Here is a 21,465-nt window from a genome sequence, read left to right as displayed (position 1 = left end):
TTATTAGTCTATATTGTTTTCAAATTGATATGCTTAAGTTGATTTAAATCATAATACAGGTTTTTATTAGCTTCATCAAGCCATTGCAAGCTATTAAAATTCATGCATGTGGAACTAGTCACACACATGTCTTTCTCTGTTTGAGAGATTACACATTTCTTTCTATTCATATTCTTCCAGGTGACTTGGATTATTACTGGCTGGATCCTGCCACGTGGCACAGCAGGGAGACATCCCCTATTAGTTCGGTAAGAAATAGGGAAAAAAATAGGGAAGAATAGGGAAAAAAAGCTTCATGAATTAAAACGTTTGCTGATAATTTCAGTTCGCTATAGAAATTTTGTTACAAAAAAAGGTCTGTATAATTTATATGAAATTTTGGCTTAGTGGATCATGGAAATCAAAATCAGAGGATATTTTAATCAAAATCTATACTAGTAAAGTTACCTGAATTTTAATATGAATTTAATTCTTTTATAGACCTGATACTAGATTTTGTCATATCAGTTTCACACCAGAAAAGAAGCTGTGGATGTAATATTGCTCCAGGAGAGATTAGTAGATTTTTTTTTCTTTTCTGCTGAATTGGAATGGGAAAGGATCATTTGGCTTTTATTATATAATGAACCTATATGACAGAGCTCTATAACATATGCTATTCTGAAGAACATAATTTATAAATACAATTTTCAATGTCCTGGAATTAAAAGTTAATGTTTAATTTTATTAATTAGGTTGTGTTTTAAATGTTTAATTGTATTAAACTTTTAATTCTATTAGAAATCTACCTGCAGGCTTAGTGCTGAGATTTTTTTACAGCAGGCATAAATATTTAATGAAGCCAGAGCCCTACAGACGTGATACGATACTAGAAAGTTCTGTTACAATATCTATGATGTAATGATTCAGAAATTTTACAAGTTTATAGGTATGCATCTGAATACAGGAAAACGTTTTTCTTTCCACTGCTTGTCTTTTCAATAGCATCCAGTAACGTGGCAGCCTTCTAAGGAGGGAGATCGCTTAATTGGGCGTGTTATTCTTAACAAGAGAACAACCATGCCAAAAGAATCAGGTGCATTACTGGGGCTAAAAGTAAGTATTACATGGTTCATGTGGTAAACGAATGAAATTTCCACTGACCTGATTATGTAGAAGCCTAACATAAATCAGAGGACTCTCCAAGTGTATGGTCATTTGACAAAAATGTATTCCTCACTTTTAGTAAGTTTTGGAAGTTATCTATATAAATTATGAATGTAAATATGTTTAATCCTTCTGTGCATGTCTTCCACTCATCCATGACCAAGGACCGAACCATTTTGATTAAAAATTTATGTTTATTCAGCTTCCTGTCTGCAAGACATATACTGTACATTTAAATGCATTAAAGGAGTTCTGCCTTTTCTGGCTCTACTGCTTGCATTTCAGCCAAGAAACGCGTCTCATAGTCCACATAAATAAATGTCATCCGGACGCAAATGTTTACAAAGTCAGTGTTCAAAATCCACACAGCTATTCGGAAACAGAAATTGTGTACAATGACATTAAATATTTACACACACACAAAAAAAAAGAAAAATAAAGCATAGCAGAGATTGTATTAAAGGTAATTCCAGTTAATTCAGTGCCTGTAAATTAAGACATTATGGGAGACATGGTCCAATTCATTTAAATTCCTAAATTGCTCGTTTTGTAGTGGACATCTAGGTTATCATCCCTAAATTGTCATGACACTTAAAAGGAATAGTTCTAGAGACTGCTGAAGAGTACAGTGTGCCAATTCATGTATGTTTTAACTATGTGGAGCTCCAAAAAGAACTGAGAAAATTAATTTTGATTTCTTCCTCTTCCCACTGAGAGCAAGAGAAACAATAGAAAATGTGAAACATTCCCATCCACTTAGGACTAAGTCAGCTTCAAAGGGCAGTGACACTGAAGTCAACCTCCTTGCATATAGTTGTCTGGTAATTCAAGCCCTTACATGTAGTGTGGGTTGTTGGTTCTGCTCATCATGGTGGGAGTTATGTCAGGAGAGACCCCTGTGAACTTTGTAATGGCATGTCCTGGGTAAGAGCACACTCCACTTACGCACCTCAAGGTGAAGTAGTGTAGGGTGGGAATACAGAATATCAGAACATCTCATCTAAATGTCTTGTAGTCTGCAGCACAAGGCTGATTTTTTTGCTGGAAGCAACAATACTGTTTTTTTTTAATATCTTAGAAAAAAAATTAAACCCCAGTAGGAAACATAGATTGGAGAGCTTCTTTCTGATTTTTTGAGTCTCAGTTTTGTATGATATGAACACAGCTCTAGGTAACACACTGATAAATGTAGCAAATCCTCTTGTGACAACCTTGTTGGCAGGTAGGCTTTTGGATCTGCTTGTGTATGGATCTGTATTAAAACTGTATTTATTTTTTAATTAAAATTAGTTTTAAATTAGTAAACATGATGGCAACATGAAGAAATAATACCCAATGAACCACTGCCCCACTGTTCCATAAATCTTGGCCCAGGATATTATATAAAAAGAACTGACTTAAGAGAGTGAGATAGGTAGAGAGGATAGTTAGTCAGCAAGGCTACTTTTTGTTTGTTTGTTTGTTTTATATTTTATATTAATCTTCTGAGCGCACCTTTTTTTCCCCTATTTTTAACCATCTGTGTATCATATCTGCTTTAAAACAAAATCCCATTCAATGCTCTATTCTGTTCTGTTTAATAGAAGCCAGGAGTTTCTTTTTTGTACTGTCATGTACTTGTATGAGAGGGCCAGGTTTTTAGCTGTAGCAATGTTCCTGTGAACTACTTGCATGTGTTTCATAGTAGTGTATTAAATAAGTATATAACTGTTGCACTAATGGCATTTTGGAAATTTTAATACCTTTGGTTTGATGTTCACTTCCAATTTAAAGTTAGGCACAAGACAGACATCTATTTGTAAAAATTATGTTTTCTTGATCATTTATTAAGAAATCCTCTTTCTGCAACAAATTTAGATGCTTAGCAAGCTGCATTAGATAATCAGCCTGGCCTTTTTGTATCTCTAAGTTTTTCTTTTAGCCTCTGTGAAGACTAAATTGACAATAGATTTGCCTATGAACAATTTATGTTTTGTTAAAAAAGTAATGTGAAAACTAATCTGGCTATATATTTATGCTTGATATAATGTCTGGTTTACGGCATGAAAACTCACAAATATATGATCATCCAGGTTGTTGGAGGAAAAATGACAGAATTAGGACGACTTGGTGCCTTCATTACCAAAGTGAAAAAAGGTAGCTTGGCTGATGTGGTGGGGCATCTCAGAGCAGGTAAATCAATCAGTTACATACAAAATATATTGTCTTGTAATTATAGCTTCTTGTAATGTGCCTGCTAATTCATGTTAACATCACTCATGTGATATGCTAATATTTTGTAAATATAAAAAAATACTTCTTTGTTACTATGGAATGCTACAGTTGCCTACATTTCTCATTTATTATTAACTCCAATGGCTTGAATATGTGAACAAAATACAAGACACTCCTATCAGTGCTGAAGTGTCAGGCTTGAATGTCACTGGTGCATTTTTGCTTGGTATCTCGGGAGCTGCTTGTTGCACTCTATAGAAGCAACATAAGCATACTATAAAACTAATTCATTGTGTCAAACAAAACTCACTACAGTTATTTTACTCACACTACATTGTCACCTGAAGGGTGATACATTGTGTACACAATAGACACTATTAGTACTTCTTTCAGTATGAATTGTTACAAGTAAAAATGGGAAAGAGCCCAAGAAAATGATCCTAAAGTATCTAGTGTATATGAGATTTATATAGTGCACTTGCAAATAAGTGGCTGCACTGTTGACACTTTTCAAGCTTTATTTCTAAATGAAGCAAGAACTATGCATGGCAGTCAGTTTTCTAAATTACTTTTTAGTGGTTTATATTTTATCACAGTCCTAAACAAATGCTTTCCAAGTGCTTCCTTAGCAAACAAAATTCTATACAACACCTTCTTAGGAATCCAAAAACTCTGATGAAAACTTTTTTGAATTTAGGATAATTGCATGAAGCAAATAGTAATAAGGAAGTAGAAATGTCTTGGCATTTGTTACTTATTTTTTCAAGTTGATAAATCGGGTGTTGATAGCACTACTTATTAAAATTGTTTATAGATTTTAACTGCAGATTATAATTATAGAAAATTACATTCACTTCACTAATCTTGAAGTGTCTGGGCTGAAATGTCTCATTTTTAATGTTTGGACTAGGTTAGTTTTTAAGTCAAAGCTGTTTTAAAACTCTGAACAATATTTTTAGGGTCAACATAAATTCAGAGGACTGGCTAAGCAGAAGTACGTAGTTTTGCCCATGTTTTCTATTCATTTTATTGTATAGGACTAGAACACACACAAAAAAGGCATGGATGAGTCCATTCTTCGAGGAAAACATTTTTTCACCTTTCTCAAAAGCCTTCAGAATTTGTGTAGTTCATAAATTTCTGAGTAATTACACAAACCTCATAAATTTTGCCAAAGACAAATATGAAGTTTGGCATCAGGAACAGAATAACCCTATGCAACAATAAGCACTAGGGGCAAACCAGCTACAAAACGGCTTGACAGAAAAGCATCTGGATGTGCTGGAGGACAGTCAGTGGAACAAAAGTCAGAAATACGTCCTTGCAACAAAGCATGCCAAGCATGTATGGGACTGTATTAGCAGGACTGTAGCCAGCTGGTGGAGGTTGTTGCCCTCTATTCTGTGCTTATGAGGTTGTATCTGGAATATTGTGTCCAGTTTGGCTCCTCTATACAAGAAGGAGACTGACAAACTGGACCAGGCTGGGCAGAGGAAGTTGGAGTCTGAAGTCTATGGCGTACAAGAAGAAGCTGAGAGAAGACGATGGGAAGGGTTTAATTCCATTTTTTACCTGGCTAATGGGAAGTAGTAAGGACAAAGAGCCAGACTGTTCTCAGAGGTGTACAGTGATCACACAGGAAGCAACATACACAAATTGGAACGAAGAATATTTGGATGGTGAAAACTTTTCTTCTTAGTGAGAATAGCAAGGTCCTGGAACAGGTTGCCCAGAGGAGTTGTTGGGTATGCTTCCTTGGAGATACTCAAATCTCAGCTGGTCAAGTCTCTGAGCAGCCTGGTCTATCCTTTGAAATTGCTCCTACTTCGAGCAAGGGTTGGAACTAGCTGACCTCCAGAAATGTCTTCCAATCTGAGGTATATTTTAGAATTAAATATAAGAAAATTGAGAGACGTGCAGCATAATTCTGGAAATCTGGTATCTCTGCATCAAGAGGTGGGGGTGGAATGCAGGATGCATTAACATTAGTATCTAGAGGCTTGTTATTAGTATCTAGAGGCCTGGTGTATACTTGCAGAAGTGACTCCACAAAGGTGCAGGTGTCATGTATGTTCTGTCAGCTAGCTTTGTCCAGATATTTTGGTTATCCTAAACATCTACAGTGTAAGGAGTCTAACAGCCTCTGTACTGACTGACTTGCAACTCTGAGCTACTGCAGTGGGACTTAGGACCAGGGAGCTCGTCTCACCTGAATCTGGAGCAGTGGATCACAGGATCACAGAGGAGATCACACAGGATCTAGAGATGGCTAGTCCAACACTGCTACTTGAGGAGGGCCAGCTAGAGCAGGCTGCCTTGGGCTGTGTCAAGCTGGGTTTTGCATTATGTCCAAATTTTGAATATCTGCATGGTGGTTTTTTGTTCCATGCCTTCAAAATGTGATCAATTGGTTGCTGTGTAAATTAAGTTTAAATCATGTGATTTTTAGTGTTGCAAATCTATCTGTCTCTGTTGGTTTTTGCTGTTAAGTTATAACTATTGGAAAGCTGGCCAGACCTTGCTCCTTTGAATGCCTGAGGTGTTTTTGTAAATTAAGCGAATTATCTGTGAAGAAATGAGATTTTATTTTTGGGGAAAAAAATCATCTTAGTTTACAAGCCGCTTTCCATTATTTATCGGCAGTCCTGGCTATCAGGGGAGGTCCCAGTCGACTGGCGGCTAGCAAATGTGACACCCATCTACAAGAAGGGCCGGAGGGTAGACCCGGGGAACTATAGGCCTGTTAGCTTGACCTCAGTGCCAGGGAAGCTCATGGAGCAGATTATCTTGAGGGTCATCACGCGGCACTTGCAGGGCAAGCAGGCGATCAGGCCCAGTCAGCATGGGTTTATGAAAGGCAGGTCCTGCTTGATGAACCTGATCTCCTTCTATGACCAAGTGACACGCTTGGTGGATGAGGGAAAGACTGTGGATGTGGTCTACCTTGACTTCAGTAAGGCTTTTGACACCGTTTCCCGGAGTTGTTAGTGTTAGGGCTGAGGTTGGACTAGATGATTTTGGAGGTCTCTTCCAACCTAGACGATTCTGTGATTCTGTGAATACAATCAGAATTTCAGAAGAAATTGACTGTGGTTTTATGGAGTTATATGGATTTTATTTTTTTTAAATTCCTAGTAAATCTATTCTTATATATTTACTTACATTCCCCCCTAGGCAAGATTATGTAATGAATATACAAAGTATTTAAATCAGTTTCAGCTAAGCAACGTAGTAGAAAATTAAACTTATCTCAGCAAGCATTGATTAAGTCTTTCATTAGGAAGCCCTTAAGTTTTAAAGAATGACAAAATGCTTTGAAAGCTAGTGAGATCTTTTGTGGAGTCCTTTCTTAAAATACCAAAAATACCAAAACAGGGGCTGTTTAGGAAAACAGAATGACAATCATTGAACATAAACAGAAGTTGTAGCTCTGTGTTTTGGTAGTTAGGAGTTCAGTTAGGATAGTTTTACTTGGTTTATTAACAAGCACAAGTTTACCATTTGACCTAGATCTCAGACAGGAGCAAAGCCAGCAGCTGAAGGATTGTTACTGACTGACAAACACAAAATCGTTGTCAATAAAGAAAATAAATTTATTTGTGGCATCAGATAATGGTTGCAGGGTTCTGACTGCTGCATAGGATGGGATATGAGAGTGTAAACTTTACCTTATGGTTCCTTCAGTTTAGTTGTTTATCTTTCTTTAGAAATTATAATTAAAGACTATTATCTTTTTATAGTAATGTCAAAGTGCAATGCAACGTACATACTATCAAAATTCTGGAAATGGCAAGCTGAAAAGTCATCTAAATGACTTTCACATCGTCTTTGTTTTCTTTCCCCCCTCTAACATCCTCAGAAGGTAGTGACTCATTCCCTGCTTTTATTCTTGGTTCATTGGATACAGACAGTGAAGACTCTCCTTTTCATTGAGAAATCAAAATGCACAGTATACATATAAATTGTAATGAAAAACCATGATTTTTAGAAGTTTAACATTAGATGTTTATATTTTTCAGGTTTTGAAGATTAACCCTTTTATTGTTTATTTTCAAAGTTTATTACTGCTAGCTAATAAAAGGTCTTTTAAAGAGACTCTTTAATTTCATAGCACAGTAACAGGTGCTGTATTATCTCTGAAGTACATAATAAGTTTGTACAAGTGGTTTCCTTAATATGGTTTTGTGTACAAATTGTGAAAGGAGCCTTGATAGTGTCTCAAAAACCATTTTTGATTTTCAGCACAGTTTTAAAATTCATTTTGAGCAATGTAACTTAGCTATATAGTTTTCATAAATGTTTTGTGCTTGTTTGCAAAATAATATTGAAATTAAATAAAATTATCTTTAAATTCAAGGGGATGAAGTTCTAGAATGGAATGGTAAACCCTTGCCTGGAGCTACAAATGAAGAAGTTTACAACATTATTTTAGAATCAAAGTCAGAACCTCAAGTTGAAATTATTGTTTCAAGGCCTATTGGGTAAGGCTAAAGACTTGCTTCTTAATCACAGTTATTATTTCTACTAATGGGACTTTTAAAGGGACTATTTGTGAGTTCATTATTTTTATCTCTTTTATCTCTTAACAATGCAATATGATTCACTTTCTATTATTGAAAACCTGTACATTCCATTTTTCATTGCCTATAACAACCTTGGATCTGTACAATGATATAAAAAATATATCAATATAAATGTGTAGAGTTTTTTTGTTTGTTTGTTTTTGTTTTCTTTTGTTTTATGGTCAAAGTAATAACAAGGTTTTTGCCAAATGGCAAAGGAAGAGTTAGTATTTATGTTTATGATGAATTAAAGAAGGCTTCTTTCTGGACACTGTGTGTTGATCTTGCATGTGAGTAAAATCTGTTTGTCAGGCTCTTAGATTCATTACATCAAAATAACTTACACACATATTCAGGAGCAGAAGGAAACATGAGCAAACATTGAACATTGCAAGATCTGAAATATGTCAGTGCTAGTAGGATTTTAAACAGCCTTTCTTTAAAAAGGAAAACAAAACCATTTTAATTGAAATGACTATTTAGTTTTAAATTATCAGAATCAAAAGCAGAAACAAAAAAGCCTTCACATTAATGAATGTAATTTATTTTTTCAAAAATTAGCATTAATTTTTTATATTTAGAACATTTATTTGTTATAAATCCAGGTTTGGGGGTTAGTGATAACAATTCTTATATTCTTGATTTATGAAGTAAGCATTGCAAGGATCATAAAATCTGTTTGAATTGGTGAAATGAGTGGGGTTGGCCCTGTATTTGTCACAACTGATTTGCACAATTGCTTATTCTGCACTCATCCGTGAACATTGGGACTGTTTTGAGCGATGTTACAGGACTGAATATGAATCACATAATGTAAATTCAAACTTAGATTGCAGAAATGTGTGACATGGTTAATGATAAAAAGTAACTCTTGGCTAGTTTAAAAAAAAAAAAACTTTGAAAGGTTCAAATCTATCTGTAGTTTGTCACCTCCCCAGAGGTCATGTGCACTCACTGTATGTCTCTAAATACAAGTATCCTGTAGTTAGATGGTAAACTGATTCCTCGTTATGAACACATAATTATTTCATTTTGAGTGTGCTAGATTTCATCCAAATTATAATTTTTGTGTCTCAATATGATAAGTTCTTAGTTTGAGAAACAGAAAGCACGATTCTTTTTCTTTCTGACTAAAACATTCTTCTCTTACATTTATTTTACGTCAACTTTTGATGTTTGGTTTTGTATATACTTGCAAGTGTAGCTATATTTTTCAAATGAGCTCTTCCTTTTTAACGACAATTGCTATTAAAAGTACTTAAATGAAATTAACATTTGTTGCTAATTTCAGTTGTGAGTTTGACCTTTTAATGGAAAATGAGAGCTTGATGCAATAAAAGTGGTTGTTTAGGGCTAAAATTAACATCCAGATGGAGATTGTGGGGGAGTAGAAACCTTATTTTACATTCTTTAGTCACAGATAGGAGATATTCCTGACTGAAAACTTCAAATTCAGTCCATCATCATCGTAATTAAAAATAAAATGCCATAAGGAGATTTTTGGAAGTCTGTTTTTTATGTTTAAATCAGCAGAAAATAAGTATGTTGATTATTGGACCTGACTTGAACTTTCAATTGAATGAAAACCTGAAAAGTTATTTGTACAACTGATATAAAAAGAAAGTGCTACAATGACATTTTAAACAGTGAGCTTTAGATATCAGTATATTTGCAAATGTCATGTATCTTTAGACTTTGAAGGTAACTTGATTATTTAAAACGACTTATGAATTCTATAAATATAATAGCTTAAAAAAAATGATGTAAAAAATGAACATATTCCAGTAATGTACTCTTGAAGAAAAATCCAGAGAAAATACCACAACTGTTGTACTGACTGAGACACAGAATATGAAGGGCATTCAAAAACAAAGACAGCTTCTAAATTTGAGCAGTGAATTTTACACTAAAAAAGCGCACCTGGACATAGGACTGATAAAATGTAATGTTTTGCTTTAGATGACCCATACATGTTTCTTTCTGGACATAAGCAAAAACAGAGCACGTTAGACTACACCTTTATTTTGAGACAAATGGAGACTTGGCATGGAGGTGTTTACATGCTATAATAACGCTGTCCTTGTAGACCTGTGTCCTGACTGGATTTTTTTTTTTTTTTCTGGGAAGAGCAAATAAATATCTCAAAGGGGCTAGAGCAAGCAGATTTGAAATTTAAAGATAACTCCTTTCTCCAGTAGTAATGAGATAAAGTTGTGTTGTTTTATATCAGATTGGGATTTACCCATCTCTCATCTAAAAAGAATAACAAAAAAAAATTGTTTTACAACAAAGAAAATCCTGATGTTAGTTAACAACAAAAAAAAGTACTCCACATGACTTTCTTGTTTGTTTTTTTTTTTGGTTATAATCTATGTGGATTGTGTTGTATGATGGGAAATGGCTTGCTTTGGACAGCAGATTACTTTTTTTTTCTCCTCCTAGCTTCTTCTTGTCTTGTTATCCAAACTATATGGTCATTTCAAATTCATGATAGTGAATTTTACTGAATCCAACAAATGTAGTATAGCAAAGTTTTGTGTCTACTTAGGTGCTGACTGGAAAACTAGATGCTTGATAAGGCATTAAGTGGTAATCCATTACACCTAAAATTCCTGTGAGGGAATAGGTTCCCGAAAGACCTGAAAAATGATATTTTGTCTGCATAATTTAAGTGTTTTCATCTTTCAGTATTAATAATGCAAGTAATGTACCAGCACATTTAATGGTCTCTTTTTAAAAAGTCCTAGCATATTAGGTCTAAAAAGCCCAAATTTGACACGGTTTGGCTTGAGTGAATAATAGGAGGACTGTGAGGCCACAAATTAGACAGCTGCAAGTTACAAAATTGATGTCTAAACAATTTGCTCAGGCTTGTAAATTTGGATTTCTGTGTCTATCAGCAAATGTAATTTTGAGTAATGGATAATTGTAGGATGTTTATTAGAGAAAAATGTGAAAAATGTAACACAATTAGCAGATGAAGGCATAACAACAATAAACAGTACAACCGCAATAGTACCGTAAAAACTCCATAGAAACTAATTGACATTAATGCTGATGATTGCAAACACAGGGTAGGTAAGAAACCTATAAAAAGTAGAATTAATGGGTTGGGCATCTAAAAACGAGGGGGAAAATGACCTATAAATATGCATACAATGTGAGAGGCTATTAACATAAGGTAGCATAGAAAACCCTCTGGCTGTACGCTGTTTGGGGAAGAAGCTTGGCATGGTAGCTAACTCGCTGTCTCTTGTGTGTTCCAGTGAGCTCATATGGCATAGTGCAGGTAAAAGTTTTTTTTTTTTTTTTTTGATTTGTCTGTGTTTTCCTTATCAGGTGGTATTTATATTTGCTTGGATTTCCACAGATAATATTGCCAAAAGTGTTGTTTCTCCAGTGTGATTCAACTGCTCTGTGCTTGGGCTCTAGGTCCTTGCAAGGAGGTTGAATCTCAATAACAAGCCAGGCAATGCTAAATGTCAGACAGTTGCTCAAGTAATATAACTAGTGCAAACTGCAGATTGACATACAGGTTCTGACGGGAAGGAGCAGTTTTGGAAATTGGAGGATGAACATCAGAAACAGGTACTCAGTAAACTTTGTAGGTTATAGGAGGTGAGCAACCTAAGGAAGTGTGGGCTACAACCGCCTTTGAATTTGGTTCATTTTAAGAGATTAAGCTGTTGACTATAGTCCTCAGAGAAATTAAATCTGTGCCAGTGTATTGCAAAACAGTGATCCTCACAAACCATAGATTTGCAGGCAGCAATCTTAACCTAAGTTGGATTTGATTTAGGTATTCATAGAGGTGTGGAAGGATCAGATACAAGATATTCATATATAACATCACATAAGACTACAAAAATCTTTGTGTTTCAAGGTAAAGATAAAAAGATGAAATTTGAGGTCAGCAGCTCTTTACCAGAATGTTTCTGACATAACTTTTCTGACGTCTGCATTGCTCTGTTAGAGAATTAAAATTCTGTTCTGATTTTAAAGAAGTGATTGTGCTACTTCTTACTTTTTTTTTTTTTTTTACCATTTGCTTTGAGTAGTCCAGCTTTGGATATTTTAAATTATGAGATTTGCTGCAATCCAAAAATAAAAGTAGGCTAGATAAGACTGATTTGGTTACTTAATATGCTTTGGATTATAGTTTCTCTTCAGAATTTTCTTTAATTAAAATGATAACATTCAAAAGTAAAATACCTTTAATGCATTTGATTGACTTGAATACACCAGGCACAATATAGAATAACTACTATAGTATTTAAGAAATATGTAATATTTAAGAAATGATTATGAAAACTGGATTATTGAATTTGTAAGAAGTTCACATATGGATAGAAGCACAGTTTTGAGTTATTTCATATACATTTTGAAGTCATTAGGAGAAAGCAGAACTGTTACAAACCTTGTTAGAATACACTGCCACTAGTTTGGTGATCTATATTGCATACTCTACTTATTTGCTTTTTATGTCTTGTAATTCTATGTGTAGCTATCTTTAAACAAGATAAATATATTTGACATCCTTTTAAGGAAATGAATCTTTCCTAGCAATAATTACTTAAAAGAAAAATTACAAAAGCTGTCTCTTGTACTAGTTTAGTGATTTCCTGAGTCAATGAGCTTTAATGTGGGCATGAAAAGTGAATAGGGTGGGTGGGAAAATGGTCAAATAACATTTCAGTCACAAACAATGCATTTAGTCTGGGGTTGAAATTTATGTTCTAGTTTCCACTGTTCTGTGAGTTTGTCATAAAAATTATAAGGAGTTCAGAAAAATACATTAAAACATTGCACTTTCATTTTTTTTCCTGTCTGCTGAGTAAAGTTTTAGAAAAAATTTGATTATTTTTGTCACTTACCTTTACCTGGTGAGGGCTTCAGTATAGCCGTCTCTATGTGAGGGAAATACTATTGACTGTTTTTTTCTTCTTTTTCTTTTTTCTTTTCTTTTTTTTTTTTTTTTTATAGTGGTGTAGCATCTTCATTCTAGTAGCTGTTTTTTCCTGAATTGTGTGGATCTGATTCTCATGCTGATTCATGATTAGTGTCCTCTGTGTTAGTCTTATAGTGTGAAAGTGCTTTACTGTAAATGTAAATAAATTCTTAAGTGCTTATATATGTAATTAGTATTTGGGGCTTATCTGTAGCTTTTTTTCCCCCTAATGTATTGTGGACAATACAGAAGAAAAATGGAAATAAAATGCATTTAGATGTCTTTCTTCACCCACCCAGGTGTGTAGGATGCACTTTCTGTTTAGAAACATTCCTTGCACGTATGAGCCCTCATCTAAATATCCTAAATGTGATGTTATTACAAGCAGTGCTATACTGCAGAAGAGATTGTTCTTATTCTAGCACAAGAAAAAACCTAATGCCATATTGAACAGAAAAATCAGTTTGAATACGCTAAGAAGTCTGCACAACAGTTCTGCACAACATGTCATGTGCTTGTTTGTGAGGTAGTACTATGCCATGTCAAGAACAAATAATGCAGTTGTATTTCCATGAGTTTGAGGAAACCACAGTACTCCTTACTTACAAAGACAAGGGAAAGAGAAGAGTGTCTTTGTTAGTGATGTGAGATGCAAGCTAAAGCAAAATGTTAACTGGGAGCTGAAATAGCCTTTGTTAAGTTGTGTGCAACAGAAATTTAAAATGCAGAACATGAAAAATAAGTTGAAGACCAGTTGATTGGACATTTTTACCTTCCTCTTCTGACTTAAGTGTCTGTTTCTTTTTCATAAGTAGCATTTATATGATCTAGGAGTCTTAGTTTTATTGACTTCCAAGTTGGTATGGTGATGTTTCACTGAACCGAAGAATGCCTGAATGCCTTTAAAAATGCCCAGCTTTAGACTTAAAATCTTTACATGTTCTTCAGAAATATTACTGTAGTTTAAATTTTGTATTGTTTTTTTTTTGTAGAAATATTTTCAAGTAATCCACTTGAACTTTGTTTTCATTTTTCTGCTCTGTTTTGCTAACATTTGTACAATAACAATCATTTCTTGCTTTTGCAATGTATTTTCTATGATTGCTTGGAACAGGACAGAACAAGGAGCTATCATCACCCAGAATTTGATGGAAGTGTAATTGTGTTGCTGTTAAAATTTCTGTAGATGTTTGTGGACTTAACCAGTTTGATTTTGTTTATGCATATGTATTTGTTGGGTGTGTGTATGTTGAAAAAATTCCACACACATTTGTAATATGCTTTCAAGAAATGTATTATTCTTCTGTTTGTTTAACATTGCTAATGTTGTTTGCTTTTTCTTTTTATTATTATAAGACATTTTCATCAGTTTCATTCCATGAACTCCTTGAGGCGTTTATATAAAAATTACTAGTGAGTTAATCTGTCTTTTTTTTTCTTTTGTTTTTCCTCCAAAGAATAGTTTAGTGTCAGTAGCTCTACTTTGACCACCCTTCTGTTCGTGAAACCTCTCTAGATTTGTTGTTTTTATTATAAAAATATTGTGGAAGCCATCCACAATATTATCATTGTAGTGCTCATCTTGTTACATCTGTAGCTCCTCACTTTGAAGGAAGGAGGAGTTTGCAATGTTAAGGTTTTCATGAGTCCTAGTGGAAAATAGTGAACTGTATTTAAACACTTCCTCTGTCTTTCCGCATAATCCAGTAGAACACAAAAGAGAACTGTATTTCTAAAAAAGTGTCCTAGAAACATATGTGTTATAGCAGAAGATCCTCTCCCTTGTTCCTAATTACTTTGTGTATGTTCATGTTTTAGTGATATTCCACGGATTCCTGAGAGTTCTCATCCCCCGTTAGAGTCCAGTGAGTACACACTTTGTTTCTTTGCCTGACATGGTCTTGTACAGTCATTTTGGCTATGAATTTCTGGAATGACGAGCACTGGGAGACTGCGTTGGCTTCAGGTTTTTATATGACAAAATTCAGTGTTTTTCAGTCTTGTGTGTTAAATGTGAAACAATAGAGATTTGATTAAAAGCTACATAGATTTCAAATGTTAGTAGGACTTTATTGTTTTCTCCTATATCGTGTGTGCGTTAAGCATACCAGCTTCTGGATGTATAAACTGTGATCCAAAACAGTCATTTACTTGTCCTAACATAAGAGAGGAAACAGGGGAAAAGGATTGGTGTCAGGACTGGTGTCAGGATTTCACCTCCTGCACCATGCAGCCTAGTCCAGAGATCTTGTTTTCTGTGCCAGAAGACATTCCATAGGTGAAATTTTTGTGTATGATGCTTAAAAAAAAAAAGAAAGAAAGAAAGGAAGGGTGTGCGTGTGTCTCTTTTTAGCTCTCCTATTTGAAGTCTGCCAGCTGAAGTGTGTGAAGCCATGAAGGCCATAGCTTCCAGCCCTTTCTCATCTGATCCTTGCCTGAGATGCAATGAGAAATGTTGTCTAGGTCAGGATCCTGCAGGGCCTCCTAGTCCCGTTACACTGCTCCTTGCCTGTCATGAGCCTTTCCTCACTCATGAGGGCTCTGCTTCACTTGTGGAGTGAAGCATGGGCAGGAGTGTCCTCTATGCCTGACGTCTATCTTGCATATCTTCTTGTCTCTGAATTTAGACAATTTAGTACCCATCTGAGGCTACTATACAACAAATGTGGGTTTATTCATCAAAAATTTCAACTGTGCAATTCTGCAAGAGAATATTTTGTTTAAAACATCCAATATGGTGTGTCAACGCTAGATGAAGAACACTTTTTAATATATTGTTAGAATAAAACAACAAATGACAGGTTTAATCTGAGGTAAGAGTAACCAGACCGCCTTTTTCACCACCTTATCTACATCAGCTTAAAATCTTTCTGTATATTAGCACATTAATGCTGTATATAAAGACAAGCTTTATGCAGTTCAAAGAAAAATCATTTAATCAATTGCCCAAATTTGCTTTAAAATTTCACATGGAAAGTTCATGTGTTTCTCACATATTTTTAGGTTCAAGTTCTTTTGAATCTCAGAAGATGGAAAGGCCTTCTATTTCTGTTATATCTCCAACCAGCCCTGGAGCCCTAAGGGATGCACCACAAGTCCTACCGGGACAGCTTTCTGTGAGCATATTTGTTTTTTCTTGAGTTAATAATAAACATTTTCAGGTGTTGGTCCCTCAGCCCTCTGACTTCTCAAAGTCTACTGGGAAGTCAAGGGAAATGGCTGTTATTGGTAAAGACTAACATCTTTCAAATGTGCGAGCACGCACTCATTGTAGCCACAGTGGAGGTAAAGAGTTGTTGATTTAATACACAAGAGTGTGCAGACATTTATGTTGAGAGAAGCACATGAAAGTGTCCTGCAGCTTGTCATTCTGTACCCTCTACATTGAAAAATGTGACTCTTCTGTACCTGCAGATAACAAACACGGTACCACTTTATCTTCTTTATGAGAGCACTTAAAGAGCTATGTATCTGTTAATAGTAGCATCATTCAGTAATATACTTTAATTTAGATCCACATCACCTCCTGGAATTCTATGTAATGCTAATTGAAGCCGTGCTTATTAAAGATACTGTGAGCACATAGACTTTGTTTTGTACATTCTTATTTTTTATATTGATTATATTAATTTTTAATTACAGAGCACACTCAACAATTTTATGTTATGATCCTATTAGGAAATAATTTAACTGCATATTATTCTTTCCATAAGAACATTTGTAAGGTGGCAAATCAGAGCAGATTTCTGCCATGCTTTACGTTTAGCTGCAGTCAGGGCTTCCTGTTTGAAGTGTAGCTTCTAAAGTGCAGAACTGAGATAGTGCTGACTTAAATGGACTCACATGTACAAGATTATGCAGTGAGTACAATAAACAATGTAAGAATAATCAGGCACCAACATTTTATTCAGCTTTGGTAAATAAAAAAGTCCTTGGTGTATGCCAACATCTTTTCCATCTAACTTAATTAAATATTAATGGCTATGCAACAAAATATATCTTAATGTCTCTTGGAAAGATAAATACTACTTTTACATTGTCATAGATCTAGTTTGTTTGTTTGTTTGTTTGTTTTCCATTTTCAATAATGTTTTCTGGCAACTTGATTCTTGTAGGTGAAACTGTGGTATGACAAAGTGGGACATCAGTTAATAGTAAATGTTCTGCAAGCAATGGATTTACCACCAAGAGTAGATGGACGTCCCAGGAACCCCTATGTAAAAATGTATTTTCTTCCAGACAGAAGGTAGTATTTCAGTTGAGAAAATTATTTTTGTCACTTATTGAGTCAACTTTTAAATGAATGTCTATGAATTAGAGAATTCTTTTTAAAAATTTGTTCTATTTAGATTGGTTATAACAAATCACACTTGATATATGCAAGTCAGTATTAAATTAACTCTGTGGATATTTAGATGAATGCAATCCACTACAAATATACACTACAGCAAATGCTTCTCTTCTTTAAGCGTTATCAGATCAAAAGGAACAAAGCCAATAATTACTGATGATGAGTAGATGGCATTCTTTTGTAAATTGTTTTTGGAAATAAATCACAAATATTTATGTTTCAGTGATAAGAGTAAAAGGAGGACCAAAACAGTAAAGAAAAGTCTAGAGCCAAAATGGAACCAAACTTTTCTCTACTCGCATGTACATCGTAGAGATTTTAGAGAACGAATGCTTGAAATAACAGTATGGGATCAGCCAAGAGTACAAGAAGAGGAGAGTGAATTTCTTGGAGAGGTGATATATACAATCACATTTCTCCTGAGTTTGTCATTTGTTTTTGAATACATACATATATATATATATTATATGTGTTTGTGTGTATATTCCTTTAAAATTAAAATCTGATAATTTTTCTTCTAGATTCTTATAGAGCTGGAGACAGCACTTTTAGATGATGAACCACATTGGTATAAGCTACAAACACATGATGAATCTTCACTACCTCTGCCTCAGCCATCACCTTTCATGCCAAGAAGACATGTACATGGTGGAGAAAGCTCTAGCAAAAAATTGCAAAGTAGGTCCAAATTCCATTAATGATTTTTAAGTTTTAAATTGAAAATGATGGTTATGGTGTAATGATAATTAACTTTGTTATACAAGATAAAATCTGTAAATGTAATGAAAACGTATGACAAAAAGGTATGAATTAAGACATTATGACGTCAGCATGTCACTTGTGATACTTAACTTTCAAGTATATGAAAACGGTTTGAATTGGTTGTTTTCAGTAGCAAAAGAAAATTGGTAAAATATTTGGTTGCATAAATCTCGTTTTAAAAGGAAAGATGAAGTTCATGATTATTAGATACTTTTATAATAATTAAAAGCTTTTTATTTTAAAAAGAAAGACCTTAAAGTCTTGCGAGATTTAAAACACTTTTCATCAAAAATGAGTTTCAGCCTCTGATATTCTTTTTACGTACACATGCCATATATACATACAATCAGATGAGAAGAGTATTTTAGCATCAAAGAGAAAATATGTAGTTGTATTAGGGAAGTACAGTTGTTCTGGAAGTCTTATTTCAGGTTTAATAGAATCATAGAATGGCTTGGGTTGGAAGGGACCTTAAAGGCCACCTACTTCTAACCACCTTGCCATGTGCAGGGATGCCATCCACTGGATCAGGTTGTCCAGGGCCTCATCCAACCTGGCCTTGAACATCTCCAGAGACGGCGTAACCACAGCTTCTATGGGCAACCTGTTCCAGTGTCTCACCATCCTCTGAGTGAAGAATTTCCTCCTCACCTCTAATCTAAATCTCCCCTCTTTAGATTAACACCATTCCCTCTTGTCCTGTCATTATCTGATTGAGCAAAAAGTCACTCTCCACCTTTTTTATAAGCCCCCTTTAAGTATTCAAAAGCTGCAATAAGGTCGTTGTGGAGCCTCCTCTTCTTCAGGTTTGTATGATTCATATTAAAAATAATGAATATGTTGACATACTTGAGTGCTGTAACCTCTCTGTTCATTTAACTTAATTAAAGACTTATTTAAAAACAAGAAGGATGTAAGGCATTATTTTAAAATATCCTTCCAAGCTATTTTTCTTCTTTTTCTTAAAAAAAAAACACTTTATTAATTCCAGCTAATGCATAGGAAATTGGGGCACATTCAGGAATGAATTACAGAAATGTGACACTGCTGTAATTACCGCATGAGAATATGTATGGAGATAGCAAACTAAAGGTTAATTTTCATGAGATATTTGAACTTTTCTAATAGCTGTCAGAGCTGTTTCCTCTTCTCCTTTCTCACCATATGCTGCCACCTCTCCTTTCCCATTCAGCGAGTTGATTCAGCTTACTCAACTCACTGAAATAGCACAAAAGCATCTTGCTTGTTTAGTGAGCTAAAGTAACCTAGTAGAAGAGTACTGAGGAAATGAGGAAAGGAGAAGGGGAGAGGAAGCTGCAGCATCTGTAAGCTGTTGGATTGGCTCAGCTGTTTGGTGAAACTTCTTGGTCACTGCAGTTTAGTTCTCTTCTACTGTTCAGACTTAAATCATCTTTTCAATTGTAGTGATACATTAAATGAACATACTTTTATGTTTCATAACACAACCAGATGTTCAGGTATTTGTTTACCTTACTGTTGTGCAGGATCTCGGCCAATCAGTGATAGTGACATCTCAGATTATGATGTTGATGATGGTATTGGAGTTGTTCCTCCAGGTGCGTGGGTGAACAGCATGGTCCTGCTTTCTTCTTTCTTGCTTGATATTTTTTTTTCATTCGTTTTGCTTGCTTTTTTGTTTTTGTTTTTACTTTTTCATTATAGCATTGAGGATGCTGGTTTTGCAGAGTGCATTGTGGAAAAAACAGTTTTCCTGATTATTCTATGGTAGCTTTCCTTCTAAAAAATGGCGAATTAAAAGGTTCTACAATTCATTCACTGATATTTCTTTTACATATCATTCTTCATAGATGAACCACTGGATGGTTCAAACTGTTAAATTGTTTATTGCATAATATTCCAAGCATTATTAAAAATATCAGTTGAACTCAGAAAAAATATTTTAAAACAGTGATTAAGGTTTCAGCATTGATTGCAAACATTTTTTTTTTTTTTTCTTTTTGCTTGAAACTTAGCTGTAATGCGGTCTCCCATGGTCTTTATTGAGAATGCATGACTATAGATGAAGATGCATGTAGCATGGCTATATCTTTTACAGTTTTCTTGAGCATTCATGAACTATCATTACCCTAAATGTTCATAAATATAGTTTGTATTGTGGTTAGACTTCAGTTCATTCATCATCCTTTTCATATTAAAAATGTTAAGGGTCATTTTGGATGACATATTTTTTTCTACTTCTATTTGACTGTTGTAGCAAGTCAGATGAATAGATTTCCCTATTGTCCCAAACTAACTGAAGAGTCACTATTTCATTGGCAGCACTAAACCAGTTTTTCCCTGGATGTCCCTGATGACAATTGCTGAATTAAATCATGGTGGGATTTAGAAAGTTCTCTATCTTCCTGGTCTGAATTTAAAATAATGTGATAATTTATTCATTATTTAATGACTTAATAATCACCATGATATAATTTTGATGTCTACACAGCCAAATTTTACTTCCTTTGATGTGTTTGGGTTCTTGCCTTACTTTCATACAATTGTACATAAGTTACTAAGAGGGAAATTTGTTCCAATATGTCTGGTAATCGTATTTGATTCAATGAAGTAATTAATCTTGATAATTTTACATCAGCTAGGAGAAAGAACATTTAAAATGAAAATAAATCATAAGTCCTAAAAAGGTGGTATATCTGTGCAGGCTTTCTTACCTTTAGGGTTTCAGCATACGTGTTAAGACCAGGGACTTTTTTTCAGCTGTCAGTTCTTTAAGGTATCCATATGCCATTTGAAATAAGACATTTTCCATCTGATCGGAGAAATTCAGAAGTGTTTGTCTGAACTCACTGTACTCTGTTCTCTGCGTCAGCACTTGAGTAACTACGATTCTGATCGCAAGTTCTTAGGATTGTGTGTGCTCAAGTGTGCTTTTGGAGAATGCATGGTTCCAAACTTTCTCAGAGATCACTGAAGAAAAAATTGCCAGATTTCATTGGTGGCAATAGAATCTGCAATTCTATTTGTGTGTCTAAGAGTGTCTAAACTGAGACTTGAAGGGCCTGTTGAGGAAACTTCATCCACTTAGGTCAGAAATGTTCTGGCAGCTGATGTGACACAGTACAAAATTGTCTATTCTGATTTTAAAGGATATATTTTTTTGCCAAATGTGAATGGAGAGTTCACCTGTTTGTGATTCCTGTGAGATGCATTTAAGTGTGGGGTTTTTCTTTACAGATAAAACCTGAATTCTTAAATGGGGGTTTAACTTCATGGAGCAAAGAAAATATCAGTCATCAAACCCTGATGTGTGACAGAGTAGACAGCACATGAAAATGTATTTTGCAATGAGAGCTGGAAAATGCCACCAGTCCCCCTGTCTACCAAATTGCTCAAGAATCTTAGGCAAAAGTTCATAAATGTGCCTAGGCACCTAATTCAAATAAGCATTTCTACCTTTCTATACAACCTTCCTTAGTTGCTAGAATCTTCTAAGACTGTAG

At 34.7% G+C, this 21,465-nt stretch overlaps 1 protein-coding gene across 40 annotated transcripts in view; it reads left to right on the top strand.

Annotated features, from left to right (window-relative positions):
• Positions 1–21,465, top strand: part of RIMS1 (regulating synaptic membrane exocytosis 1) — a 318,659-nt gene that overhangs the window by 172,857 nt on the left and 124,337 nt on the right. For 35 of the 40 annotated variants that reach the window (XM_080587725.1, XM_080587724.1, XM_080587702.1 and 32 more), the window contains 10 exons: positions 181–248; positions 985–1,095; positions 3,219–3,318; positions 7,718–7,841; positions 14,689–14,735; positions 15,874–15,986; positions 16,986–17,116; positions 17,445–17,616; positions 17,743–17,899; positions 19,489–19,560. In XM_080587725.1, coding sequence (XP_080443851.1) covers positions 181–248; positions 985–1,095; positions 3,219–3,318; positions 7,718–7,841; positions 14,689–14,735; positions 15,874–15,986; positions 16,986–17,116; positions 17,445–17,616; positions 17,743–17,899; positions 19,489–19,560 — 1,095 coding nt within the window. Of the gene's footprint in view, positions 1–180; positions 249–984; positions 1,096–3,218; positions 3,319–7,717; positions 7,842–14,226; positions 14,284–14,688; positions 14,736–15,873; positions 15,987–16,985; positions 17,117–17,444; positions 17,617–17,742; positions 17,900–19,488; positions 19,561–21,465 lie in introns of all 40 variants that reach the window. The other 5 variants (XM_080587685.1, XM_080587728.1, XM_080587692.1 and 2 more) reach the window with 1 other exon arrangement.

This window comes from Anser brachyrhynchus, assembly GCF_964034855.1.
Source record: "Anser brachyrhynchus genome assembly, chromosome: 3".
Taxonomy (NCBI): Eukaryota; Metazoa; Chordata; class Aves; order Anseriformes; family Anatidae; genus Anser; species Anser brachyrhynchus.
Note: the sequence above shows the minus strand (reverse complement) of the source record. Positions and strands in the feature narration are given on the sequence as shown.